Source organism: Gorilla gorilla, chromosome 18 (genome assembly GCF_029281585.2).
Source record: "Gorilla gorilla gorilla isolate KB3781 chromosome 18, NHGRI_mGorGor1-v2.1_pri, whole genome shotgun sequence".
In the NCBI taxonomy this organism is placed as follows: Eukaryota; Metazoa; Chordata; class Mammalia; order Primates; family Hominidae; genus Gorilla; species Gorilla gorilla.
In genome coordinates this window covers 6,086,559-6,113,605 of record NC_073242.2, presented here as the reverse complement: position 1 = coordinate 6,113,605, position 27,047 = coordinate 6,086,559, and the positions used below count along the sequence as shown (strand labels likewise).

General features: G+C 59.7%; 2 protein-coding genes across 7 annotated transcripts in view; both read right to left on the bottom strand.

Annotated features, from left to right (window-relative positions):
- Nucleotides 1-16,722, bottom strand: part of TBC1D24 (TBC1 domain family member 24) — a 30,469-nt gene extending 13,747 nt beyond the window's left edge. For 3 of the 5 annotated variants that reach the window (XM_031007403.3, XM_031007405.3, XM_031007404.3), the window contains exon 1: nt 16,663-16,722. The gene's annotated coding sequence lies outside the window, so the exon portion shown is untranslated. Of the gene's footprint in view, nt 1-8,736; nt 16,626-16,662 lie in introns of those variants that run through there. The other 2 variants (XM_019012803.3, XM_055365003.2) reach the window with 2 other exon arrangements.
- NTN3 (netrin 3) lies at nt 1,735-20,538 on the bottom strand. Of its 2 annotated transcripts, XM_004057011.5 has the most exons (7): nt 19,206-20,538; nt 18,946-19,134; nt 18,700-18,849; nt 18,516-18,566; nt 18,331-18,405; nt 16,663-18,079; nt 1,735-2,398 (listed from the first exon to the last, which is right to left on the bottom strand). In XM_004057011.5, the coding sequence occupies exons 1-6, from the start codon at nt 20,131-20,133 to the stop codon at nt 17,730-17,732; spliced, it is 1,743 nt and encodes a 580-aa protein (XP_004057059.1). In that variant the 5' UTR covers nt 20,134-20,538; the 3' UTR covers nt 1,735-2,398; nt 16,663-17,729. The 2 variants fall into 2 exon arrangements, with proteins under 2 accessions (XP_004057059.1, XP_055220979.1); XM_055365004.2 differs by lacking the exons at nt 1,735-2,398; nt 16,663-18,079 and having other exon boundaries at nt 18,302-18,566; nt 18,704-18,849; nt 19,206-20,509.
- Nucleotides 20,539-27,047: the final 6,509 nt, after the last annotated feature.

The following is a 27,047-nucleotide window of genomic DNA, read 5'->3' as shown; positions in this document are numbered from 1 at the left end:
GCCCACGCAACATGGCAAAACCCCATCTGTACAAAAAAATACAAAAATTAGCCAGGCGGGCCGGGCACAGTGGCTCATGCCTGTAATCCCAGCACTTTGGGAGGCCGAGGCAGGTGGATCACAGGGTTAGGAGTTTGAGACCAGCCTGGCCAGCAGGTAAAACCCCGTCTCTACTAAAAATACAAAAAATTAGCCGGGTATGGTGGCACATGCCTGTAGTCCCAGCTACGTGGGAGGCTGAGGCAGGAGAATCGCTTGAACCCGGCAGGCAGAGGTTGCAGTGAGCCAAGATGGAGCCACTGCACTCTAGACTGGACGACAGAGTGAGACTCCATCTCAAAAAAAAAAAAAAAAAATAGCCAGGCGTGGTGGTGCATACCTGTAGTCCCAGCTACTCAGGAGGCTAAGGTGGGAGGATCACCAGAGCCCAGGAGGTCAAGGCTGCAGTGGGACCTGATTGCACCACTGAACTCCATCCAGCCTGGGTGACAGAGCAAGATCCTGTCTGAAAAAAAAAATAAAATGAAAACAAAAATAAAAAATAAATACATAAATAAAAACGAGGTCCAGATTGGGTTCCTTAGGTTAAAAAAAAAGTCTTTCATTACGCTGGTGATATTTGAATGCAAAAATCACAAAAAGTCAAATAGTACCAAAATTAGGGAGTAAAAATGTAGAGTTCTGTTTAAATTACCTCTCTAATCCTACTCCCCTTCCACATACAGAAAATCACTAGTCACATTTTGGTATATATCCTGCCAAACCTTTTTCTTGCATTCACAACTGAGTGAAGTTTTCTTTAAACTGGCAACTGAGATGAGGAAGTAAGGGGAGGTGGAAACTGATCAAAAACATAAACTACCCCAGGCTGGAGCACTTATGGGCTTGAGTGCCCACACTCTGGTGAGTTTTCACGGCCGAGTGGCTTTCTCTGTTGTCTATCTGCTGGCTGGCTGCTGTTGTACATCATAAGCCGCACCTGCTCCTACGCAGCAAACAAGGCCTCCTCTGTTCCCTGCACTCCCCCAACCCCTGACAAAGGTGCAGAGCCGGAGGCGGTGGCCGGGGAGGGAGTGAGAGGGGAGGCAGGGGCTACTGTGGAAACGGGGCAGCTCTGCAGTTAGACAGGCCTGGCCACAAAGTCCAGCTCTGCCACTTGTTTGCTTGAAATGCGGACAAGCCATGCATCTTCCCTAACCTGTGGTTGCCATGTCTGCAGAGCGGAGCCGATAATAACACCCAGCTCCTCACGGGCAACAGTTCCCAAGCAGCCCCTGTGGGTTGAGCCTCACTCCGGACTGACAGGGTGGGGTGCAGGTGACATTAGGGTGACACCCCATGAACAGTCTATCCCACTCTCTCTCTGGGTTCAGGCAGCCCAAGGCAGACAGTGCCAGCAGGGCCCTGTGAGGGTGCCTCCTGTGGGGGAAGCCATCTTCCTGTGGCCTCTGGGGTGCGAGGGAATCGCTGCTCGCCATGAACACTGCACTGCCTTCACCTAAAGTGTGCTTCCCCACCAGGCTCCAGTTCCCTGCAGAGGCATGGAGTGAGGTGGCGCTGGTTCTCCGAGGTGGCACCTGTCAGCCCAGCTGCCAGCAGCTCCCTGAGTGTGGAGCAGAGAAGCACTCCTCCTGTCTTTGGTCCTCAGCCTTGGGCCCAGCCTGCAATTCCAAGAAAATAGGAAAAATTCCACCTGACACCCACGAGACTCACAAGAATTACAGACACAGACAGTTTCAGATCGTGGGGGTCCACACCGTGGGTCTGGAGGGTGACAGCTACTTTATTGAGGATCCTCAGGGCACACCTCTCCCAGGAGATGACATTGAGCCAGAGGAGTGAGAAGGAAGCAGCCGGGATTGCTGAGGACGATGCGCTCCAGACACCAGCAGATAGGTGCAAAGGCTGAGGGAGGAACAGGCTGGCTGCGCTATAGGGCACAGAGGGCAGCACGGACACACCCACGGGCCCGTGGATTGTATTCTAAGCACAGTAGGAAACTGGCAAGGGATAGGCTCCAGTCCCTGTTCTGTTGCGGGATTTACTGAGCCTGTTGATAGAAAGCACTCAGCCCAGCCCGGCCGGCCAGGACCGCTCAGCTGCCTGAGGACGCTCTCATCCTTACAGGGTCCCAGGCCAGGTGCTAGAAAGGTATTCTAGAATGCCTGGGACATCACGGTCCCAGCGGGTCAACACGCAGCCGGTCCTGCAGAGGGAGGTGCAACTGCACGGGCCAGGGGCAGCTCTCTCACGGGCCACCGTCCCCTCCTAATGCCTCTCTCCACAGCCAAGCTGCCCTCCATACCCAGTGCGGCTTCTTTCTCACCCGGGAAGCCTCTCCAGGGACCTACATGGCCTTTCCTCATAAACGCCACGCCTGTTTGAGAGCTCAAGGTACCTGCAGATCAGAAGCAAATGTTTGTATTCAGTTGTTCGCTCGTTTATTTTTTTATTTATTATTTATTTATTTTTTGAGACAGAGTCTGGCTCTGTCGCCCAAGCTGGAGTGCAGTGGCGCGATCTCGGCTCCCTGCAAACTCCGCCTACCGGGTTCACACCATTCTCCTGCCTCAGCCTCCCGAGTAGCTGGGACTACAGGCGCCCACCACGCCTGGCTATTTTTTGTATTTTTAGTAGAGATGGGGTTTCACCATGTTGGCCAGGCTGATCTCGAACTCCTGACCTCGTGATCCACCCGCCTCGGCCTCCCAAAGTGCTGGGATTACAGGCGTGAGCCACTGGGCCATGCCTCATTCATTCATTTTGAGACAGGGTCTCACTCTGTTCCCGCTCCAAAGCAAATATTTCTTTCTTGTTTTTTTTTTTTTTTTTTTTTTGAGAAGGAGTCTCACTCTGTCACCCAAGCTGGAATGCAGTGGCACGATCTCGGCGCACTGCAACCTCTGCCTCCCGGGTTCAAGTGATTCTTCTGCCTCAGCCTCCCAAGTAGCTGGGACTACAGGCATGCGCCACCACGCTCAGCTAATTTTTTTTTTTTTTTTTTTTTTGTATTTTTAGTAGAGATGGGGTTTCACCATGTTAGCCAGGATGGTCTCGATCTCCTGACCTCATGATCCACCCGCCTTGGCCTCCCAAAGTGCTGGGATTACAGGCGTGAGCCACCGCGCCCGGCCAAATATTTCAAAAAAAAAAAAAGCAGCCAGGCGCGGTGGCTCACGCCTGTAATCCTGGCTAACACGGTGAAACCCCATTTCTACTAAATCCAAAAATTAGCTAGGTGTGGTGGCGGGCGCCTGTAGTCCCACCTACTCAGGAGGCTAAGGCAGGGGAATAGTGTGAACCCGGGAGGCAGAGCTTCCAGTGAGCCGAGATTGCGCCACTGCACTCCAGCCTGGCGACAGAGCGAGACTCCACCCCACCAAAAAAAAAAAAAAAAGCTATGTGCGAATGAGTAATGAGTATAAGCGATTTCTATTTCCCCAAAATGTTATCTTGATATGTCAGCTGACACATGTGACCACCGTGCCCTCTGGCCACAGGGCACAGTCCTGGCTCTACCACATGTGAGGAGGGGCCCCTTAAATGGCTACAGGCTTGCAGACCCCCACCCCGCCACAGCCCCAGCAGCCTTCCCAGGGAGGGCAGTTCCTGCCAGTTGACCAGTGTTCAGCCAGGAACACCCAACAGCAGCCTATGTCCTCACTCCATGGGAGCTCCAAGAAACCCCCAAATCCGTCCCTGGCAGCAAACCCCCTGAAGGCGCCCACAGGAAGAGGAAGGCAGCCAGGGCTGGGTGGTGGGCCGTCTGTCAAGAGTGTGGCGCCCTGAGCTAATTTCTAGCCAGGAGGCAGGTGGGAGGTGGCATGGATGTGGGAGGAAGTAGATCCTCACCGTGGAGAATGGGGTAGGAGGGGCCCCAGCCAGGCAGCTGGCCCCTTCGCTCCAGCAGACAAGCAGCTCACCCCAGCCTCGGGGCGGAACACAACTCCACAGCTGCTGGCTGCTGTTGCTGCTCCATCTCCCTTCATCCTGGGACAGCGAGGACCTCCAAGAGAGGCTCCAGAGGGTCCCTGAGCACAGGCAGGACCCACGCAGGTCTGCGACTTCAGGGCACTCGGCCACTTCTAGTACCAGGGCCCTCCCACGAGTCCTGGAGACACAGGCCACCCCGGCAAGGCTGCCACTAGTAACACCATCTGCCATCCCCAAACACCAAACTCCAGCACCAAACTCCAGCGCCAAACTCCAGCGCCAAACTCCAGTGCCAAACTCCAGGCCTGACAGCCTGAGTCACGAGGCCTCTGCACGTCTCGCTTCTTCAGAGGGGAATGTGATTTTCCCAAACAACTGGATTTGAAAACAAACTATCCTTCATGTACAAAGACAGAACACACATTTAGCCTCATTGATGACATTTTAACACGGCCAACGCCAACCCCGACACCGTGCCTCCCTTCCTGGGGACCGCTCCTGTCCCGGGTCACAGCAAAGGTGAGGAGGCAGCATACGACCGCGGCTCCCTCGTCCTGCAGGTCGTCACATGACAGACCTCCACTGAGGTGCCGCCTCTGTGCCAGGGAGAGGCGGCTTGAGAGGAGGCTGTCAACCACGGCAGCTGGGGAGGTGCTAGGGGAACCCCACGGGCAGGGCTGTGCCTGCTGCTGTGGAAGGGGCGGAAAGCTGTGGAGGCAGTCTGTGGGTGGGGACGGTGCCCCTCAGATGTGGAGGCAAGAATGGGCAAAGGCGAGCTGGGCGGCCCTGGCAGTGCTGAGGGGCTGAGGTGCGCTAAGAGGCGGGTGTCCCCACACGGGGTAGGAGGAGAGTCTAGGCAGGTGACCCGATCAGATCTGTGTTTACAAAAATCCCCCTGGTGGCCCTGGAGGAGGAAGGGTTGGGACAGAGAAGCCAGGGAGAAAGGAAGGCAGAGTCTAGACCAGGAGGGTGGAGAAGATGAGGGGACCCCCAGAGACAGCTCAGGGTTGGATCCCACAGGACCGTGTCCTGACAGTGGGAGTCACAGCCCAGGCCACTTGGGGATGCTGGAGGCGGGGGCGAGCGACAAACAGAGAATTCCAGCCCAGGGAAGCTCCACTGTGAAGTTTTCAAAGCCAGTTTCGATACAGATGCTTCTTAAGCAAATGCCAGAGCAGCTCAGGCTGGAGGTAGAGCCCTGGGGATGAGGCCCACAGCACACAGGGCACTCCCACACACTCCCAGATGCCACCAAGGGGCCAACTGCAGCCCCCTGGGCAAGAGGCAGCCCTGTCCCAACGTAGGTCAGTGTTCGCTAGGACTCCAGGTTGAAGAGCTGGGGTTGCAGGCCTGGGCCCCATCCTGCCCTGGCCTGACCACCACACCCATCCTGGCCGCAAGAACAGCCCCCGTCCCAGCAGCTGACAAGCTATCAAGGACCCGGGGTTCTGTGTGGCTGGACCTCCGTCACGGGCCACAGAACAGGGCATGGGCGTCAGCTGCCGCTCGTCTCACTTCTTCCCATCTGGTCTGAGCAATCCCTCACCATTTCCTGGGAGTGGGACCGGGAATGAAGAGGAAGAGGAAATGAGGCCGGGCCCCATGGGTGGGGAACCCCAACGCCCGCAGCTAGGGACCACAGGAAGGAGGTGCTCTGGCCCCTGCGGGCTTCACGTGATAGGAGATGCAGGCTTCTCTCAGTGGGCTCCGCTGGCGGGATCCAAAACACTCTCGCTCCCCACAGAAGCCCCTGGACCTTGCCAAGTGCTGCGGGGATACGGAGGAAACCTGGTGGTGGGCTAGGGAGACCGGCAGGCCCCACCCGCTCCTGAGCACCGACCCCACCCGCCAGGCAGGGGAGGGCAGCACAGGCATTCCAGCCCGGGCGCGAGATCCGCAAGATCCAGGGATGAGAGCTTCGCTGCCTGCCAGGGAAGCTCGGAGTGCCCGGAAACCCTGGGGCACAGGCAGCAGCGGGCCAGGTGGGAATGGTAGGGACGGTGTGGGGGTGGCTGAGAGAGCCTGGAAGCGTGTCTGGACTCTTTGGAAAAACTCTCATACCACGTTTTCCTCTGCTCTGATGCCAGCACAGCAATCGGCACGGGATCTGCGACCCAGAAAACGCGGGGGTTTCTCCCGGCAGCAAGCAATCCATTCTGCAGCGGGCGCCCGCAGGGTGTCCTCCAATTCAATCCCGACACCGGGAGACATCTACCTGGAGATAGCTCAGATCCCACAAGCCCCCCACATCCCCAGACACCAGTCAGAAGTCCAGGCCTCTGGAACTTCTCAGAAACCAACTTCAAGTTGGGGTTCCCACAACCCCTGCTTTGGGTTCAATGAATTTGCCGGAGCAGCTCACAGAAGTCAGGGAAACACTTACATTCACTAGTTTATTATAAAGGTTGTTACAAAGGACACAGATGAAGAGACCTTTAGGGTGAGGTACGGGAGAGGGACACGGTGCTGCCCTCCAGGCACTCCCTCCCATTCAGCTGTCCAGAAGCTCTCCAAGTCCTGTCCTCTAGGGCTGACATGGAGCCTTTGTTAAGTAGGCATGATTGATTACCCCACTGGCAATCAACTTGACCTTCCACCTCTGGACCTCTCCCCTCCCCGCGGTTGGGGGTGGGGCTGAAAGTTCTAACCCGCTAATCCTGCCTTGGTCTTTCCAGTGACCAGCGCCACCCGGAAGCTATCAGTCAACACCAGCGCACAGAAAGAGCACCACGGAGATTCTGAGGATTTCAGGAGTTGTATGTCACAAAACAAGGACAAAGACCAAACAGATATTTCACAACATCACAGAGGTGCTGGGAGAGTAGGTGGAGGGAGGCTGGAAGAACACACTAGACGGGGCAGGGACTGGGGCCTAAAAGCAGACCTGGAGCGGGGTGTGGATGGCAGGCATGAGGGGAGAGGTGGCCCCAGCATTCGGCCCCAGGGAGGGGATGACGCCTCCTCTGGCTGGGGGACCTTCCTTGCAAGTCCACGCCAAGTCTGATTTCTTCATGAGGGGCCCAGGCCTCCCACCTACCTGCTGGGAAAGGCCAGGGAACACCTAATCCTGTCCTCCAAGAATCTGCTGGATGCCTCAGAGACACAAATAAATCCCAGGCAGAGGCCCAAAGTGCAGACACTCCTCCTGCCATATAGCCCCACCGCCCTAGGCCTCAGCCCTGGAACAATGGAGCTGGCACAGTGGACCACGATGGAAGAGAGCCACTGGACTTGTCTGTGCACTCAGGTGTACCCGTTCTTTCTGGAACCTTCTCCTGAGTGCCTCCTAGGCGCCTGGCACTGAGCTAGGAAGAGCTGAGAGAGAAATCGGTCACCTGGCAGTGAGGTCAGAAAGTGGCTTTGTAGACACATGTAGAAGCAGAGAGGCCCCGGGGTGGTCGCATGCCCCAGGGAGCTGGATGGGTTCCGGAAGCCCTTCTAGAAGGCCGTTACAGCGTGCTGGGGTTGGCAGGGCAGACTGGGCGTGGGGGTGGCAGGGGGAGGACCTGCACTCAGCAGCAGAGAAATACAAGACTTGCTCTAAGCAGTGGGGGTGGGGAAGTGGGTAACAAGGCCTGCTCACCACTCCATCCCGATAGTGACAGGGCACCACCAGAGTACTGGGGTGGAGAGGTGAGATCAAGCTTTTATTCCAGAAAGATCTGTGGTGTGGCAGCCTGGAGGGCATGTGCAGAGGCCACAGTCATCAGAAACATCCACTGGGGGTGGTGAGGTGGGGAGGGGAGGACGGGAGGCCGAGAGGAGAATGACCACCAGGGGTCTGCTGCATGTAGGGTGGGCACCCCCTGGTCCTCCCATGCAGAATGTCAGGGGTGGGAGATGCCTGCACAGGCACATTTTGAGAATGCTCCTCTGGCGATCCCATTCCCCTGACCTGTGCCCCCACTGCCTGGTGAGACCCTCAGCTATAGGACCATGTCTGACCGGGGCTGGATGGTGACAGTGTCACTAACCACGGTGAGCACAGCCGCTGGTCTTCCCCAACGCCTCCTTACCTTGCTATCTGCCTTTTACCCCCGGCCCCTGCTCCCAACCTGCCTTCTTGCTCTGGAAATTGTCTACAGCAAACACACCACTCCCAAGTCTTCATCCTCTCCCGAACGTACCCTTCCTCCTCTGGCCAAGCAGCAGCTGGGCTCTCCCCATCACCACCCGCCTCCTCTCCGGCTCAGGGCCTTCCTCTCTGTGCTGCCCTCCCTTGAGGGCCAAGTTCACCGTCCTGGCTGGAAAGCTCCGTGGCCTCTAGAACTTTAAAAGCCTTTACATCTCTATCTTTTTATCCAGTCCCCGGGCATTCCAGAAAACCACTCTACCCACTCCAGAGGCTGCACATTCATATACCCGCCCATACCCCGTCCTAGAGCCCTCAGTGCCCTCCTCCCACTCGGAGCTGTGACTCCCCCCATCCACCAGCCACTCTGGCTTTTCTCTCTTGCCAGCTCAGCCTGGACCGTCTTGCCAAGCCCCAACTCCCGCCCGCCAACCCCACGCTCCTGTCTCAGCCATATGGATAAACTGCACGAGGAAGTCAGCCCGAGGCATGAGAGCGGCCGAGGGGAGAGGGAGAAGTCCTGCCGCCTGCTCAGCGGTTTCGAGTGGCCCAGCCCCCGGTGCCACCTGGCATCCTTCGCAGCACACCTCACCGACACCCTCTCCTCTCCAGCTCACAGCTGCCCCGTCCCACCCACTCTACCCCAAGAAAGCGGGCTTGTCAGGCGCGAGCTTCCCAGCTCTCTGCATTCCCACCACAGACCAAGGTCCCCCCTCAGTCCTGGCTCTCACCTTCTGGGGATCCTAGCTCCCCATCTCTCTCCAAGGCTCCCAGTGCTGTGACAGCAGGCCCCAAACACAGCAAACCACAGGGCCTGAGGCTCCACTCCAGCTCCACCTCTTCTCCGTTTTCCTTCTGAGCCTAGTGGCTGGCAGGAGCAGACGACACCCAGCTTCCGGCCCTCCCGCCGCTGGCCGCCAGATCTCCCAGCTGCCTTGGGCCTCATCCCGCCTGCCTCCCTGCCAGGCATCCCCTCACCTCTCCGCGGCTGCTCCTCCACCGCCCGTGCCTGTCTCTCCAATGGAGCCCACCCTCTTCTGAGCCTAGAATCCTTCTTTGAGGTCCAGGCCTGTCCCTCCAGCTGCTTCCCAGGTGTCTCCGGTACAATCACAACATTCACACTCCATGTGTCTCCAGCGCAATTCAGCTCCCACTCCCAGCCTCCTGCCCACTCAGGGCTTCACCCGGTCACCGTTCTCCACCCGAAACCCTCTCCTGGTGTCCCCCACCCTCCAGGACCCAGCCCCTCCCTGCCCCTCGGACAACAGCTTCCGGAGTCCTGGCCACACAGTGCCAACTGCAGTCCCCACACTACACTGTGGGAATGTCACTGTTCAGAGAGGCAGGACACACCTGTCCCCTTTCGCTTTCTGCTCGGTCCAATCGCCCCTCCTTCACAGGACTCCATGGGACCTCTGGGGCAGGGCCAAGCCGTCACAGAGCTCCACGCCTCCTGTCCACATCTGTCCTCACCCTTGCCCAGCACACCCACCATCGTGGTGCTGGCTTATCCACCCAGCCCTGCTACCACACCGTGACTTCTGCACCCAAGCGTCTCACACTATGTCCAGTGTACCCTGGGAAGGAGGGAACAGAGAAGAAAACAGGCAGAGACTCAGAGAAATCGCAAACCACTTGGGCCTAAGACAAATTTAATTTTGAAGGCCAAATAACAACAGGGAGCATTACTAGTCCACCCACCCTAGGTGTGACCTTTCCTGCAGGCATCTTCACATGACAGGAAGGTAAGGGGTGCCTGCCTCAGCCTGAAGCAGAGCACAGGCATCTTTCAAATATTAATGGTGACCGACATGCCACAGTGACTACCAAGTAGCTGCTGACTGGGGAACTTGATAGTGGGCTCTTTGCTGGAGGCACACAATGGAGGGCACATGCCAGGTACAAGAGGGGTATGACCATTAATGAGGTGTTAGTCACCACACCATGGGCCAGTTGGCCTGCCTGCCTGCCTGTGATGGTTGGAAGTGCAAACATGCCTAACTGTGGCTGCTGAGCCTGCTGCTCGGAGCCTGAGCAGGGGCAGGCTGAGCCTCAACCTTGGCCAGCCACCCTTTCATAGCCAGACATCTTTCTTTCCCCAGCCTGGTCTGGTCCACCCAAAGGCAGGGGCTGGAGCTGGCACAGGACTCTGCTAATTCAGGATCTTTATCATCTGGGCCCAAAGGTTCTCCCCACAGCAGGTCTGGAAAAACACCCCCAGGACACAGGAGGAGAACCAGAGCAAGAGAGCTCAGCTGTCAGCAGCACAGGCATTTTGATTGGTCTGAGTTCCAAGCCAGTGACAGGTGTGCCTTGGAAGGCCAGGCACACATCAGGTTCTCAGCAAGTGTCTTTAGACCTAAGGAGAGATCCAGCTCGAGATGGAGTTGTGCATGTTTAATCATTTTATTTTTATTTACTTTTTATGTCTGGTAGAGACAAAGTCTCACTATGCTGCCCAGGCTGGTCTCAAACTCCTGGCCTCAAGCAATCTTCCCACCTTGGCTTCTCAAAGTGTTGGGATTACAAGCGTGAGCCACCACGCCCGGTCCTAATCATTTTAATAGGCATTCAAGACATGCTTCCTGAATGCCAGTGTGCCAGGTACCTGAGTGCAGAGGAGTACAGAGGCATGGCCCCACCCCAGCCCGGGTCAGGTGTACTGACGATGCCAATTCAAGGTGCAGGTGCTGTGACACGATGCTTTCCCAGTGCCAAGGCCTGCCTCGGCTGGGTCTTGCAGTGTGAGGAAGCCTTAGCCTCAGAAGGGATAGAGACAGCGTGGTCAAAGGACAGGGCCCCAGAGGGCAAGTCTGGTCAGAGCTACCCAGCTCCATGAGAACGTGGGCCGGTCAGTGTCCTTTGGGGCTCTGACTAAGACAGTTCTACGCTTCAGCATAACAGGCACCAAGAAGCCAAAGGGCCCAAAACAGAGGCCTGGGATTTACTAGGCTGCCAGGAAAGGACAGTGCCCCTGAGTGCTGGGAACATGGAGAGGACAGCCCAGGAAGCCGCCAGAGCAGAAAAGTTAATGTCCACACCTCGATCCTAAGGCCACAGGTTTACCAAGGTAGCAAGGCTAGAAGGACCCTTGCCGGGAAAGGGATCACAGAGGGTAATTAGGGAAGGGGTGGAAATGATTCAAGGAAAGGCTGAAGGGACCATGTGATGAGCTCCATTTACCATGCCACAGTGAATGGAAGGGCTTTTACTGGAAACAGGATGGCCCACCAGTAAACAATCTCTCTCAGTGTGTGGCACCCAATTAAAATTATGTAACAATCAGGCAGACACACAGTCTCGGATTGTGGGAAATCTGTATCCTCAGTAGATTCCCAGGTCCCCTGTGGTGTGTTCTCAATGACCTGTAAGAAAAAGGGAACAGGCCGGTGTAGTGGTTCATGCCTGTAATCCCAGCACTTTGGAAGGTTGAGGTGAAATGATCCCTTGAGCCAGGAGTTCAAGACCAGCCTGGGCAACATAGTAAGATACTATCTCTACAAAAAAATAAAAAATCAGGAAGGTGTGGTGGCAAGAACCTGTAGTCCCAGCCACTCAGAAGGCTGAGGTGGGAGGATGGCTTGAGCCCAGGAGGTTGAGGCTGCAGTGAGCCATGACTGCACCATCGCACTCCAGCCTGGACAACAGAGCAAGACCCAGTCTCTAAAAAAAAAACAATTAACGACCAGGCACGGTGGCTCACGCCTGTAATCTCAGCACTTTAGGAGGCCGAGGCAGGCGGATCATGAGGTCAGGAGTTCGAGAGCAGCCAGGCCAACATGGTGAAACCCCGTCTCTACTAAAAATACAAAATTAGCTGGGCATGGTGGCGTGCGCCTGTAGTCCCAACTACTAGGGAGGATGAGGCAGAAGAATCGCTTGAACCCGGGAGGCAGAGGTTGTGGTGAGCCAAGATCGCACCACTGCACTCCAGCCTGGGCAACAAGAGCAAAACTCCATCTCAAAAGAAAAAAAAAAAAAACAATTAACAAAAAGAGAAAAGAAAAAAAGAAGGGAACACACTGGGGAGGGTTGCAGGAAGCCATGGCTGCATATGCACAGTCCTCGGAGGCCATGAAGCCTGCGCCCCTGTGAGCAGGTTCTGTTGGAGGGTGTAGATAACAGCTCAAACCTTATCCAGAGGCTCAGCCAGCCCTGGGAGACCACGTGCCGGCCGCGGGCAGATAGGGGCTGCTTCTGCAGCACAGCCTTTCCCCGGCCTCACCCATTCCGCCCCTCAGGTGGAGGACTCAGGGGGTAGGGGACGCATCACACGCGTGGCCTCTGTTCTTAGCAGACTTTTTCCAAAGTTGTACCTGCTGCCAATGCTGAAGGACCACACAGAAACAGGGTCCTGGAAGGAGAGTGAGGTGCCCCTGAGGGCTCTGCAGCCTTGGGTCTCTCGGTCTGAGAAGCCTTTTCTCAGAGCCCTACCTGTGGGAACGTCTGAGACGAGCAACCCTCAGACTGCAGGAGAACTAGGTCCTTTGAGAAGAGCGACACTGAAGCTGGAGGTTCCCCAAAAGGCAAATAGACACGTGAGACAGGAAGGCCACTGCAAGGACACTGGCATCCCCCCCGTCCCATACTCCATCCTTCACTCCAAGAGACAAAAGGCCAGGCCAGGCACTGTGGCTCACACCTGTAATCCCAGCCTTTGGGAGGCCAAAGTGGGAGAACTGCTTGAGTCCAGGAATTTGAGACCAGCCTGGGCAACAAAGCGAGACCCCGTCTCTATAAAAAATGCAAAAATTAGCTGGGCGTGGTGGTGTGCGCCTATAGTCCCAGCTACTCAGGAGACTAAGGTGGGAAGACTGCTTGAGTCCGAGAGGTCGAGGCTGCAGTGAGCCATGATCTCATGATCCCTCCATTGTACTCTAGCCACGGCAGTGGGAGTGAGACTCTGTCTCAAAAAAAAAAAAAAAAAAAGAAAAGAAAAAAGTCTATCGTCCCAGCTATTTGGGAGGCTGAAGTAAGGGGATCGCTTGAGTCCAGAAGGTCGAGGCTACAGTGAGCCACTGATCCTGACACTGCACTCCAGACTAGGAGAAAGAGCAAGACTCTGTCTCAACAAAAAAAAAAGAAAAAAGCCCACTACCCTGCCCCATTCCCCCAAAAGGCAACGGGTTACTGACTGGCCTTCTGTTCCCTTATTGACTTTAAGACTGTATTAGGAGTCCACAGCGTTCAGGATTCTGTCTTGTTTTTCTCACTCTACACATTCTCCTGGGAAGACCCAACCCAGTCCCCAGCTTGGATGGCACACAGCATCCCCAAAATGCTCTCGTCTAATACACTCTCTTTGGCTCCAGGCCAAAACACATATGCTTACTGCCCAGACGTCTCGCAGTAACCTCATCGCCATCTCCACATGGTGCCAGCCCGCACCCTCCCTCCACACTCTGCATGGGGTGTGGCACTGCCCGCCGCTCAATCCTGGAACATCCCCTCCTTCTTCCCTGGCTCTTCCCATCCTGCAGCCACTTGTCTCAGAGTCTTGCTCTCTTTTTTCTTTTGAAACAGAGTTGACCAGGCTGGAGTGCAATGGAACAATCATAGCTCACTGCAGCCTGCAACTCCTGGGCTCAAGCGTTCCCCCCGCTTTGGCCTCCCAAAACGCTGGGCTTGCAGGTGTGAGCCCCCGGGCCCGGCTGAGTCTTGCTCTTTTCTGTCCTGATGTCTCTCTGGGTGTGCCATGACAGTCCCTCAACCGGCCTTGGCCTCTTCACCTCCCTGGCCACCTCTGATCAAGTCACTCACAAACCCAAGATCTTCAGAGGCTTCATGCCACTCAGGGTGAATTCAAACTCCCAGGTGGAACTCAAGGCTTTTCCCAGTCTGCTGTCAGCCTAGCTCACCCACTTTACCCCATCTACCCTGGGGCCACCACTGCCCTTCTCCCAAGAGCTGGTGGGCAGGAACCACGCCTGTCACTTTATATCCACTGTCCCTTCGGGGGAAGGCACTTTTCCCTCACTTGTTCTTGCCGGTCCTGATCATCCTTCAAAATGAAGCTCAAGTCCATCTCAGAGCCCCACCCCCACCACAATCCAGCTGGATGCCACGCCTTTGCGCCCACAGAAGGCTCTGTCCACCTCTGTGGGAGCTTCTACCATGTGTTTATTCTCCTGTCTCCTCACTGCACTATAAGCTCAAGGGCAGAGACCAAGTCTTAACACCAAATCCACAGAACACACGGCATGGTGCCTCCTATGAAGTGTGAATTCAATAAATGCACTTTTATTGTTTTGTTTTTCAGAGACAGGGTCTCACTCTGTTGCCCTGGCTTGAGTGCAGTGGCACAATCACAGCTCACTGCAGTCTTGAGCTCCCAGGCTTGAGTGATCCTTCTGCCTCAGCTTCCCAAGTAGCTGGGACCACAGGCACATGCCACCATACTTGGCTAATTTTTTATAGAGACGAGACCTCCCTATGTTGCCCAAGGTGGTCTTGAACTCCTGGGCTCATGCGATCCTTCCACCTCAGCCTCCCAAAGTGTTGGGATTGCAGGTGTGAGCCACCGCACCTCACTTAACAAATGCATGTTGAAAGGATACAGAAAATCATTGAATAATGAATTCAAGTTGGTCTTCAGCAAAAAGCCTGAGGTTTTGTTTCTTTGATTTTATCTCCAATTGAAAGGCAATGTTTGAAACAGCCACTGAAATTGCTGCTTTGAGTTGAAAAGGACTTCTTTCTTCCATTTACAGAGTTGTCATAACAGAAAAGGTATGCTCAGACAGGTAAAACATTGAACAGGGTAAATGTTAAGTGCTTTTTTTGTAACCTGCTTCATTGTCCTTATGTACTTTAAACCAGAAACCATCTAAAGGCAAACATTTAATATGTTTTCTGAGCTTGGCTCAATCTGTAGATAATTAAGAGCAACACTGCATGCCCAAGGTCACTCGAGCCTGCTGGACAGTCCTGGCAGGTGCAGTCAGCGAGAGCTAGTAAGGCTACCCTACAGGTGACTTTACAGACCCTGGGTGGCCAAATTTATTGTTGTTATGAAAACCCTGCCTAGATTACTTCTGCATCTCGGAAGGTCACCCTCAACCCAGTGGAAAGCCACTGCAATAGTTGACATCTATCACTCCGACAAAAGGACCTTGATCCACTTCAACCATCACGTAGAGAAAACCTCTGGTCCGGCCCTGGCCAGGCTGGGGGGAAGCAAAGATGAACAGTGTGGCTCCAGCCCTCTTCACAGGGAAAGACAGGCTTCTAAGTAGAGCAAGCACTCCCCAATAAGTCCTCCATGTAAAGCCTCTATCTGAGTGTTCAGATTAGATGAGGATCAACCCTCAGAATAAAAGGCAGTGCACGCAGGGGTCACGCCACAGGCTAGGAACAGTAACTGTAAAATCTTCGTAAGATTTTCTGATCTTCTCTAATCTGGATTGGTTTTTTTCCCTGTGTGTTCCTTAAAATGAAAAGAACCTGCCTCCTTGTCTTCGCCGCAACTGAGCAAACATTTACAGGTGCCTACTGTGTGCTGAAGACAGAGCCCTGGCCCTCGGGCGGAGGAAACGCCACGTGTGCCATCTACAGGTGCCTACTGTGTGCTGAGGACAGACTGTGAAGACGGAGCCCTGGACCTCGGGTGGAGGAAACGGCCCACGTGCCAAATAATGGGACGGTTCCTTCTGCACACTGCCTGGAAGTCACCTGGTGACTCCAGAGCAAACACAGCAAAACAGTGAAAAATCACCCGCTAGTGTTTCTATCGGCACTGGAAGGGCAGGCTGACGCCCCCTTTCTGGAATAAGCTGCTGGGTAAAGACAGTGACATCGGCTTCACAACCACAGCCACCAACCTAACAGCCCACCTGCACCTCCACACCACCCAGGTGGCTTTTAGACAACCTTTGGCCTTTAATATCACCCCCGCAAGCAGTAACCCGGGGGCCGCAGCGCGTTTCCCGGCGGGGCACGGCCATCAAAGAAAGCCTGTGGCCAGGCCGCGGGGACTCCCGCCTGGAGGGGGCGGGAACAGGTGCAGCCCAGCCCAGGTGGGGCCGGCTCTCCCCTCCGCTGTGCTGGCTCAGGGCTGGGAGTCCCTGGCTTCCACCTCCCAGGGCCCGAAGGACAGCGGCCGCCTGGCACGGCGCACCCAGAGGGGCCCCCCACTGGACAGGGCCGGGGGCTGGCGGACCCCCAGGCGGGTGGTCGGTGGGGGCGTGTGTCATCCCTGGGCGGGGCGGGGCGGGGCGGGGCGGGGCCCGGGGCCGCTGCAGGTCCACAGGGCAGGACGTATCAGAATCTGTTGCAATCTCACCGAGCCCCGAAGAGGATTTCCGACCCTGCGGAGACGGAAAGCGCCCCAAGGAAACAGTGACACAGTCACTTCCAGACGACACCATGCCCTGGGCCGGGCCGCGGGCCAGCGACCGGGCGGGGATCGGGCCTCGCGCCCAGGGGGTCCCGCTCCTGCGCCCCCTCCCGTAGGCCAAGCCGTAGCTGCAGCGCCGGGCGATGCCGGGCTCTGGAGCCCCCAACCCGCGCGTGGCCGGGGATCCCCGCCTCGAATGGGGCCCGCAGTCCGGCCCCCACGCTCCCGCCCCCAGCACGCGCCGACCGCGGTGACAGCGGGGACCCGGCCCCGCCACCCGCCACCCCGCCGCGCGCCCCCCGCACGCCCCGAGCGCACCCACCTCCGCGCGCCGCTTTCTCCTCAGCCTGCCGCGCCGGCCTTTCTGCGCACGCGCGTGCTCGGCCCCGCCCCCGCCGAGCTCTCGCCCTGTGCCCACCCCGGAGCGCCCGCGGGGCTCCGGCCTGCCCGGCTCTGGGCATGCGCGCTGACGGTCGGCGGCCGCAGCGGCGGAAGCTGGGGCCGGCCGGGAACCGGTCCCGCGCGGAGAGGAGGCAACGGCAGTGCGGTCCCGGGGGGACAAGCCAAGGGGGGCGGGGGGTGGCACGGCCCTGCCGAGGGCATCGGGGGCCCGGACAGCCGCCTGTCGGCGTCGCGGTCCGGCCGGGTCACGCGTGGATCCGGAACCGCGTGGGCACGACGTCCCTTCCCGAGTCGGGGGAGAAGGGCTGGAAGGAGGTTCTGGGACCGGCCCTGAGCTGAGGAGCCGTGGCGCCGAGGGTCAGAGACGCGGCAGAGAGAGGGACGGCGGGACGGAGCCCGCAGACGGGGACACAGGCGGCCAAGAAAATTACGGGACCCGGCAGCAGACGCCGCGGGGCACCCGGACGCGGACGTCCAGCCCGCAGGGGCCAAGGCCGCCGCCCTCGTGGGGGGCTGCAGGAGGCAGGGGACGCCCTGTCCCCCCATGGGGGTCCAAGGCGCCTGCGGTGGCCACAGTCTTTGGGGAGGTCAGCGCGCTCCCTGGCGGGTCGCCGCACGGGTGGGGTTGCATCACAGCGGCCCCGGGGATGATCTGAGATCCCCGAGAGGGCCCGGCATCACGAAGGATTCACAGCCTTCCGGGTATCCCAGTGCCCCTGGGACAGGGCCGACAGCCAGAGGGCGGGAGACCATGGGGTCCTCCGGGTGTGCCATATCACCCGCCTCTGTGCGGGGCGGGCTGTCGCTGCACCGGTCACTTCCCCCCAGGGCCAGACGGGAGGTACCGAGGGAGCTGCCGGCGGGGACGGGGCGGCGGCCCAGGTGGCGACACGCGCGACGCGAGCAAGGACTCCTTGTCAGGCGAAGGCACAGGGTGAACGTGCGCCTGGATGTGGGAGCAGCGGCCGCCCTGCCCAGCCGGCGGGCTCAGGCGGCGCTGCAGCGCCCCCGCCGTTCGCGTCGCTGCAGCCTCCGCAGGCGCCGCGTCCACGCGTCCCTCCAGGGTAGCACGAGGCTTCCGCGGGCGGCGATGAGCCCGGGTCCCCGGCCCCCCGCGCCCCCAGCCGCGGCTCCAGGCCCGCCCCCCAGCAGGAGGTAGCGGCGGCCGGGGAGCAGGCGCGGGCAGCCGCAGGCCGCATCCCCGGCGGGCACCCACAGCGCGCTACTCCCGCGCCGCGCGCGCTCCTCTCCGCTCCGGAACACGGCGAGCACCGCCACCGGGAAGCGTGTCCACGCGCCGCGCGCCTCGCCGCGCGCACCCACCGCCACCTGCACCGCTGCGGGGAGAGCGAGAGGGGGCGGGGTCAGGAAGGGGCGGCCTGCCCGCTGTAGGGGGAGGCACGGGGAGGACACCAGGAGGACAGTGGGGGCTGAAGGGGCGAGGTCGCTGCCCGTGGAGGACCTGAGGGATGAGGATGGGCCTTGGGGCCCAGCAAGGGTCAAGGCGTTCCAGGGGAAGCTGGCGGAGGAGGGAAGGTAGGGAGAGGAGGAAGGTGCGAAGGTCCGCGGGAGGCCTGAGGGCACCTACCATAGTCCTTCTTGCAGAACTTCTTTAGGCTGATGCGGTAGCTGCCACGGGCAGGTTTGCAGTGCGAGTCACAGTCTGGGTAGAAGGTGGGAGGCTGGCACAGACTCCCTTTCCCCACCCTCTCCTCCCAGAGCCCCCTCCCCCAAAGTCATGCCAGTCTGGGGCCCCGTCCTGTGTCCACTCACCCTGGGGCTGCACAGGGCTGCTGTCCTCAGTGGGTCCAGGGATAGGGGTCTCTGCAGAGAGGGAGGGAGAATGGCCTGCGATGGAGGGGCAGAGAGATCTGCAGAGCTCGGGGAATAGACGGGACAACAGCAGGGAGCTAGGGTGGCCTTGGCTTGGTGGCTGAGGCGGGGCGGGGTCACTCACTAACACAGGGCGCCACTGGGGAGCGGCTTTGCTGGAAGCCAGGTGCGCAGCGGTTGCAGGTGAGGCCAGTGACGCCATCCTTGCAGGGACACTGGCCTGTGGTCTGGTTGCAGGTCTTGCCAGCAGCACCAACCGGGTGACAGTCACAGGCTGAGGACAGAGGTGGGAAGGGCCTGGTCAGAAGCCTGTCTGGGGATCTGGGAAGTCAGAGGGTGAGGGCCTGCAGGTGGCCGGTGGTGGGCTCACCCCTGCAAGCCCGACGGTCACTCAGGGCACGGCCAGGGTCTCGATAGAAGCCCTCCCGGCAGTAGTGGCAGTGGCGGCCGGCGGTGTTGTGCCGGCAGTTGAGACAGACACCCCCGCTGCGGCGGCCGGACAGTCGGTACAGCTCCATGTTGAAGCGGCAGCGGCGGGCATGGCCGTTGCAGGAGCAAGCTGCAGGGAGGGATGGGTCAGGGGCAGGCTGGTTGTGTCCAAAGTCCCCAGGCCACCCTCCAAGGCCTCACCGAGGCAGGCGTGGGATTCCCGGGCAGTGGCCCGCTGCCATGGCCTGTCGCAGTAGAAGGGCTTGCAGCGGCCGCAGTCAGGGCCCTCAGTGCCATGCCGACAGTCGCAGATCAGGTGGCCCTGTGTGTCCAGCAGGCACCGTGAGGCATGTCCATTGCACTTGCAGCGCCCGCCCACCTGGAGATCGGTGGCTGCGTAGGAGTAAGGGACGACGGCCTCCATGTCCCTGGGGTCACCCGCCGTGCTAGGCCTTGTGAGCACTACACGGACGTCGGTGGCGGTCACCCAGTCTTGGAGCACTGGGCTGCTGTCCAGGTCCAGGCCTGGGGGGCTGCTGTCCTGCATGCTGAAGGCCAGAAGGCCGCTGCCATCAGGCTGGGCCAGGGGTGCGGGGAAGCACAGGGCCTCAGGCCCTGGGCCAGCTGGGCCATCGGCAGGGGCAGGCAGACGGCCATAGTCCAGGTCACAGTGGGAGGAGAAGAAGCCCAGCGGGGCCCAGCTGCGGCCATGGTCCTGAGACTTGAGCAGGGCCACGGAGGCTGGGGGAGCTGAGCAGAAGCGCAGGCTCACGAAGACCAGCTCAAAAGCCTTGCCCAGGGGCACCGTGAGAGTCACGTTGAGGGGTGCCCGAGGCAGCGACTCCGAGCGCCAGCACAGAGGGCTGGCCGTGCCCCCTGCGGAAGTCAGGAGGGCGGGGGGGTGTGCCCGTCGCGGGTCGGAGGCGTCGCAGGCCCGAGTGGCCGGCCGCCCGCACGTGCTGGAAGCCAGCACCTCGCGGCCCAGGGCGGCGTTCACCAGGCCTGGCACGCAGCCGCGTGGCGCACCCCCCTCATCGTGGCAGGGGTCGGCGGGCGCCGGCGGCCCAGGGCTCAGGGCGGCAAAGAGCGTGCCTGCCGTCAGCAGCAGCCCCCAGGGCCAGCCAGGCATGGCCGGAGCCGCTGCGGGTCAGCCAGTGGCCAGGCCCCAAGACGCTGCCCTCGGGGAAAAGAAGCCCCCTCCGCGGCTCTGCCCACCAGGCCCGCAATGCCGAGGAACAGGGCCCCCGGGCGGCCCCAGCCCGGCCCAGAGGTGGGAGCAGCGGCGGGCACGCCCCGGGCCCAGCACAGCAGCGGGGATGTTGGCGCGTCCTCCCGCTGGGCCTAGAGCGTTGACAGGCGTCGCCCCCGCTCCCGGTGTCTCCGCCCGCGGAGGCCCCACCCGCCGCTCGCACTCACCCACCGAGGGCCGGGCGGAGCAGGTCTCCCGGCCTCCCGGGAAGGGCCGTGGGCGGGCGGGGCCTGCGGTGCACGGGCCGCCGCCTCCTCCCGGCTGCAGCGAGGGCGGACGAGCTGTGCCAGGAGGGGGTGGGGGGCGCAGCAGGCGCAAGCCCGGGCCCAGCCGGGGGCGGGGCTGCTCGGGTCGGGAAGGAGGGAGGGGAGGGGAGGGGGCCTCATCGCAGAGCTGGAATCAGAAGCAGATTCAGACGCGGGCTGGGCCAACGGGGAAGGGGGCTGGGAGGCCCGGGAGCCAGGGGAGGGGCCGGGGAGCCAGGAATGCGCTGGCGGGAGGGGTCTGGAGGGGAGCAGCTCAGCCTTCGCAGCCCGTGGGGGACCACCCAGCAGGGTCCTGGGCCCACAGCCAGGTCTTTACTGCTCCTGGGGCTGTGCCACGTGCTGGACGGGGGCCTGGGTCACCTCCTCCCTGAAGCCCATCAGGCAGGCAAGGCCCCGGGTCTGACAGCAGAGGCCCTGGATGTTCCCCGGATAGGGAAGCCAAGTAACCACCAGTTGAAGGGTCATCCCCAAAGCAGCATCTACTCGAGTAGAAGGAACCCAGGATTCGGTCAGGTCTAATTTTGAATCCAAACTGCCCCATTTCTGGCTGCATGGCTTGGGCTCCTGTTTCCTCATCCGCCAGATGCCTGTTACTCAGCACGCGCTCTGAAGCTGTTGGATTTGATGAGTCTGAAGTGGTATCAGGCCCAAGTCGAGAGCTGCACAAATTGGAGTGTCTCCTGCCCATGTTGAGGAAGGGGGGCACCCCCGTGGGCCTGAGCTGGGCTAAGACATGAGGCCAGCATCCCCCGCACCAGGCCAGATTCTGATCCCAAAGCTCCCTGGGTCTGCAAGTTTCTAGCTGCACCTCTGCCATGGGCCCAGCTGGCAGGGAGGACATGGAAGCTGGAAGGTGGGATGGGGTGGCTTCTTGGAGTTCGGGGGCTTGGTTAGCTGTTGAGGATCCCTCTGCAGGGGCAGGGAGTAGGGTTTAATCATGGGAAGGGGCTGGTCGCAACCTGGAGCCCACTGCCCTATGTCACAGCACGTTTGGGCAGGGAAACTGAGGCAGAAGCCCAGCTGGGTGGCCTGGGGACTAGCTGGGGATGGAGTAGCTGTGCCTGGGAGCAACACCACCAAAGAGGGTCCAGGAACAGCTCTGGTCAGAGAAACCTCCTCCCCTCCGACTTTCAGGTCCTTGACAGAGGAGGCCAAGCATCCCAGGGAGGGGCAGTGAACAAGTTCCGTGCAGGGCCAGCATCGAGGCCTGAATGCCCCGTTTCAGATGGGAGGCCAGGCCTGCAGCTGGTGGAGGAGGCCATGTGGGTGCTACCCTGGACACGGCCAGAGATGAGCAAGGACCAGGAGGAAGAGAATGGAGAGGTAGAAGCATCGCGCTGTTGGGGAGAGGAGGGGCAGGAGGACACGGAAGCCTCCTAGGGGAAACTGAAGGACCAGAGGAGGGAGCAGGAGGGCCTGACCATGGAGGGGAGGAACGGGAAGACAGGGTGATAGGGCACCTGGCTTGGCTCCTGGAGCAACTGACACTGGCTGGTGGGCACCTTCTCCTGGCCAGACATCTGCATGTGACAGCCACAGATGCACAGGGATGGGGGCACCGGAGGACTGAACAGAGAGGGCTAAGGGGCTCTCTCTCTGCCACAGGGCCCCTGCCCCTCAGCTTCCTGATAAAGAGAATGGGAATTGTGTCCTTTACAAGGTGAGGGACCTCAACCTGACGGGGCTCACGCTCTGCTCTGTGGGTCAAGCTTAGAACCTGAAACGTCCCAACCACCCTCTTCAAGGTCCTTCTGGCTCCCAACCCCCACCCCCCCAACACACCACCCTAAGGGTGGGACTGGGGGGACTATGGGAGCTGAGATCATCATTCTGGGACAGTGGAGAGAAAAGCCCAGGCCTGACAGAGGGGTCCCACTGGCCAGAGACAAGCCTCTGGGGAAACCCAAGCTGTCTCTGGACGTCAGGGCCACTGCCAGACTGGCTGCCAGCCAGGCTGCAGGAGGGACAGTGGCCAGCAGCCTCTTCCACCCTCATCAGAGGGGCTGGCTTTGTCTCCAGCTCAGCTTCCCTGTGAGCCAGGACTGGGGTCTGCAGAATGTCTGGTGGCTTCTGGGGTGGGGGAAAGTAGGTGCCTGGGGCTCAGCCCTGCCGCAATTGTTCATCTGGGTCAGCAGCAGCGGCGGCAGGCCCTGTGGGCCCAGAGGGCCATTGTACCGCCAGCTCCCCAGGGAGGAGGCCGCTGGTCACAGGGCCTCTCCCCAGGAACAGTCCTCTGCCCACGCTACTCTGCCCCCACCCCCAGCCCTCACAGATGGTGTTTGGGAGTTAGGAAGGGCCTCCCCACAGCGCCCAAGCGGGACTTATTGCTCCCCAGGGACCCAGCCACCTGTCCCAGCCCCTGGCTGGGGCTTCTCCCACCTCCCAACTGGCCCTGCCCCCTCCTGGCACCTTCTGCAACAAAGAAGCTCCGCCTCCCCTCCCCCCACCTGCAACTCAGGCCGCAGTGCTTCGCCTCCCCCTCCCCACCCCACCCCTCACCCCTAGAGTGGCAGCTCCAGCTTTGGGGCACAGGCTGGGGAGAGGGCATAGATGGGCTGGACAGTCCTAGGTGGCAGGGAGCTGAGAGTCTTTCCTGTAAGATGCCCGTTGATCCAATAATTCCCTGCCCAGCCCAGAACCTGCTGTCTCCCCCCAGACGCCTGCAAGCCACCACATGTTCACCTATTGCACATTTATCGAGCGCCTATTATGCCTCGGGGGGTTTCCAACCGAGCTCCGAAGGCAGACAGCCCAGGAGCAGACACAGCGCCGGCTCCCAACGGCGGGTGGTGTGGCCGAGCCCGCGTCGCGCTGCCCTGCACCCAGCACCCTCGCGCCGGGTCGATCCCCCAGCCTCGCAGACCGCTGCCCAGCCAGGCCGCTCTGCGGTCGCGCCAGCTCTGCGCGCCAAGTCAAAAGCTGAAATGCGACGTTGGACGGAGGAGGGAAGAGAGGGAAAGCAGAGAGGGAGGGAGGGAAACGGCCGGTGGCCTTCTCTGCCCAAAGGGTTCCAGAAGAAACGATTTGGGGATGGGGTGTGGGGGGCGGCCTCTGCGACCGCGCTTGGCACTGCGCCCGCCCGGCCGGGGCGAGGTTGGAGGGAGGGGCGGCCGGCTCGCGGTGACCTCGATGGGAGGGGGCCTCGCCCGCGGCTCAGGGCGCCCCCGGCTCCCTGTGCCCGGCCCTTCGCCTCCGCCGAGCGCGCCAGCACAGGAAGGCGGCGGTCAGGAGCCCCAGGCCCGCACTGAGCGCGGCCAGCGACGAGCCCTGGGCCAGGTCCAGGCGGGGTCCCCGCAGCGAGAAGGTGATGGCCGTGGCAGCCGCACCAGCCAGCACGGCCACGGCACCAAACGGCAGAATGCAGCGAGGCCACGAGCCCCCAGCGCCGCCGGTGGCCAAGAGCAGGGCGCGCAGGGCCCCGGGGGGCTCCGGGTGCGCCAGACCCGGCCCGGGGGGCGAGGCGGGCGCCGCTGGGGGAGGCTCGAGCGCGCTCATGCCGCCAATGCGGTGGCCGCGCTCCGTGGGTGGTGTGGACGCCCGCGCAGTCCCAGTGGCGTTCCAGGCTCGCCACGTCAGAGCCCATTGGCTCCAGAGGCGGTGACGCCAGCCGGGAGCCCGGGGAGTCAGCCGCTACCTCTGGGTTTTGGCGGGGAATCGGGGTGGGCGGGCGTTAGTCGGAGGAGGCGGCTTGTCTTTCCCGCCCTGGACTCCTGTGTTGGGGCCTCCTCAGGACCCCCACAAAGCTATCTAGGCCGCCTCCCTGCTCCAGGACGCCACTGTCCTCTGGGTTGGCCCCGGGGTTGGTGGATCATTGAGTCAGTGCACGTCTGGCCCCCATCAGGGCCTGGCCGGGGTAGGGGGGATAGCACCCCTGTCCTCCTGAGGCAAACATCCAGTAGGCATGGGGGATGAGCCATGAGCCAAGTCAGCCAGTGAAATAATGTCAGGTAGAGACCACCTGCTCTGGAAAGCCACGGGGGTGTACGGTCGCAGCGTGGTTGGGGGTTTCAAATGAGTCAGTGGCTCCTGCAGATAGAGGCACCTGGGCATAAGCCTGGAGGCAGCAATGGGGTTGCCGGGAGGGGCGAGGCTGGCTGATCTGCACAAGGGGTGCGACCCTGGGGCTGCTGCCAGGCTGCGGGGGCAGGGGGTGGAGCTGCTCTGTCCCTGGAGGCGCCCCCTCAATGCAACGAGGACCATGGTTTTTGGTTTCCTGTCTTGGTCTCTGTCATCTGGTCCCCAGCAGCCCTCAACTCGGGACTCTGGGTCCGAGCGTGTTTCTGGCCTGCTGGACTATAAGGCCCTTTACAAGCACGACCTACCTGCGACGCTTCATCTGGTTCTCAGAAGACCCGGCTTTCTCCAGTTGTCATCCACCTCCTGTCCTGCTGCTCTGTCCAGGGGGGGCACCTTGGTGAAGAGGCTGGTAATCTTCCCTGTCGCAGGTCCCTGCCCAGAGCAGCGCTTGGTGGAGCTCCAGCACTGTCCACACAGAGCACCTGGCCCCAGCTCCCAAAATGTCTGGGATGCCTCGGGCCCTCAATGCAGGTTCGTTTAAAGAACACTACAAGCACTGGCCACGGCCAACACCACGGCCTCTGTGGCCAGCAGGGTTTTTTTTTTTTGAGATGGAGTCTCGCTCTGTCACCCAGGCTGGAGTGCAGTGGTGCAATTTCGGCTCACTGCAACCTCCGCCTCCTGGGCTCAAGTGATTCTCCCGCCTCAGCCTCCCAAGTAACTGGGATTACAGATGCGCACTACCAAGCCTGGCTAATTTTTTGTAGTTTTAGTAGAGATGAGGTTTCACCATGTTGGTCAGGCTGGTCTTGATCTCCTGACCTCGTGATCTGCCTGCCTTGGCCTTCCAAAGTGCTAGGATTACAGTCATGAGCCACTGTGCCTGCCCTTTTTTTTTTTTTTTTTTTTTTTTTGGACACAGAGTCTCGCTCTGTCGCCCAGGCTGGAGTACAGTAGCACAATCTTGGCTCACTGCAACCTCTGCTTCCCAGGTTCAAGTGATTCTCCTGCCTCAGCCTCCTGAGTAGCTGGGACTGCAGGCACACACCACCACGCCGGCTAACTTTTTTTTGTTTTCTTTGAGACAGAGTCTCACTCTGTTGCCCAGGCTGGAGTGCAGTGGCACCATCTCCGCTCACTGCAACCTCTGCCTCCTGGGTTCAAGCGATTCTCCTGCCTCAGCCTCCCAGGTAGCTGGGACCACAGGTGCATGCCACCACACCGGGCTAATTTTTTCTATTTTTAGTAGAGACGGGGTTTCACCGTGTTAGCCAGGATGGTCTCAATCTCCTGACCTCATGATCCGTCCGCCTTGGCCTCCCAAAGTGCCAGGATTACAGGCATAAGCCCCCGTGCCTGGCCTTTAGTTTTTATATTCTGAATGGAGACAGGGTTTCAACATGTTGGCCAGGCTGGTCATGAACTCCTGACCTCAGGTGATCTGCCTGCCTCATCCTCCCAAAGTGCTGGGATTACAGGTGTGAGCCACCACGCCCACCCTGTGGCCAGCACTTTAGATGCCACATCAAGTAATCTCTATGCCGGCCCCTGAGGTCATCACCACCATCACCCAGCATGACAGTGGGGACAAACCTGGACAACTGGGGCTGAGTCCTTGAGAATCTTGCCCAGTCCCAGGGCAAGAAACAAGTCATGTTGCAAACACACCTCTGTGGCTGCAGAGGGCCCAACCCTGACCCCTGCTCTTTCCTGCCTTCCTGGGGAAGGGAAGGAGGCTTGGAGGAGGTGAGAGTGGAGTGGCTAAAGGGTGAAGAGGTAAAAGGCCCTTCCTGGTGGAGGCTCAGTGTGAACCGGTGACCCCACACCTGCCCCAGCACCAGCGCCAGGAGGGGGAGCTGGGCATGGGCACCAGGAGACAGTGGCAAGCAGAGCCGTGTGGCTGTGGCAGAGACAGTGGCCGGCCCGTTCTCCAATATGGCCTTGTGGTTTTCGTGTCCTCCGATGAATGCGTACAGCCTACAGCCTACAGCCTACAGGGGGCAGGGCTTTCAGCAGTGCTGGGCCTGCCTTGAGTGGCCTTGTCCCGTCCTTTATACAGAAGGGATATCGAGACAGAGTCTCGCTCTGTCACCCAGGTTGGAGCACAGTGGTGCAATCATGGCTCACTGCAGGCTCAAAGTCCTAGGCTCAAGCGATCCTCCTGCCTTAGCCTCCCAAGTAGCTGGGATTACAGGCAGACACGCCATGCCCGGCTCATTTTTAAATTTTGTGTAGAGATGGGGTCTCACTGTTGTTCAAACTGGTCTCAAACTCCTGGCCTCAAGCAATTCTCCCACTTCAGCCTCCCCAAGTGCTGGGATTACAGGCGTGAGCCACCACACCCGGCCCACTTATAATCTTGATAAATACACTTGATATATATTTTTTCAGCATGACATGTATCAACCAGTGATATAACTTGATAAACAAAATCATAAAGAAACAACAAGGGCTCACCAAATCCCACCTTGGCATGATTTAAATACATATGCTTTCAGCTGGGCACGGTGG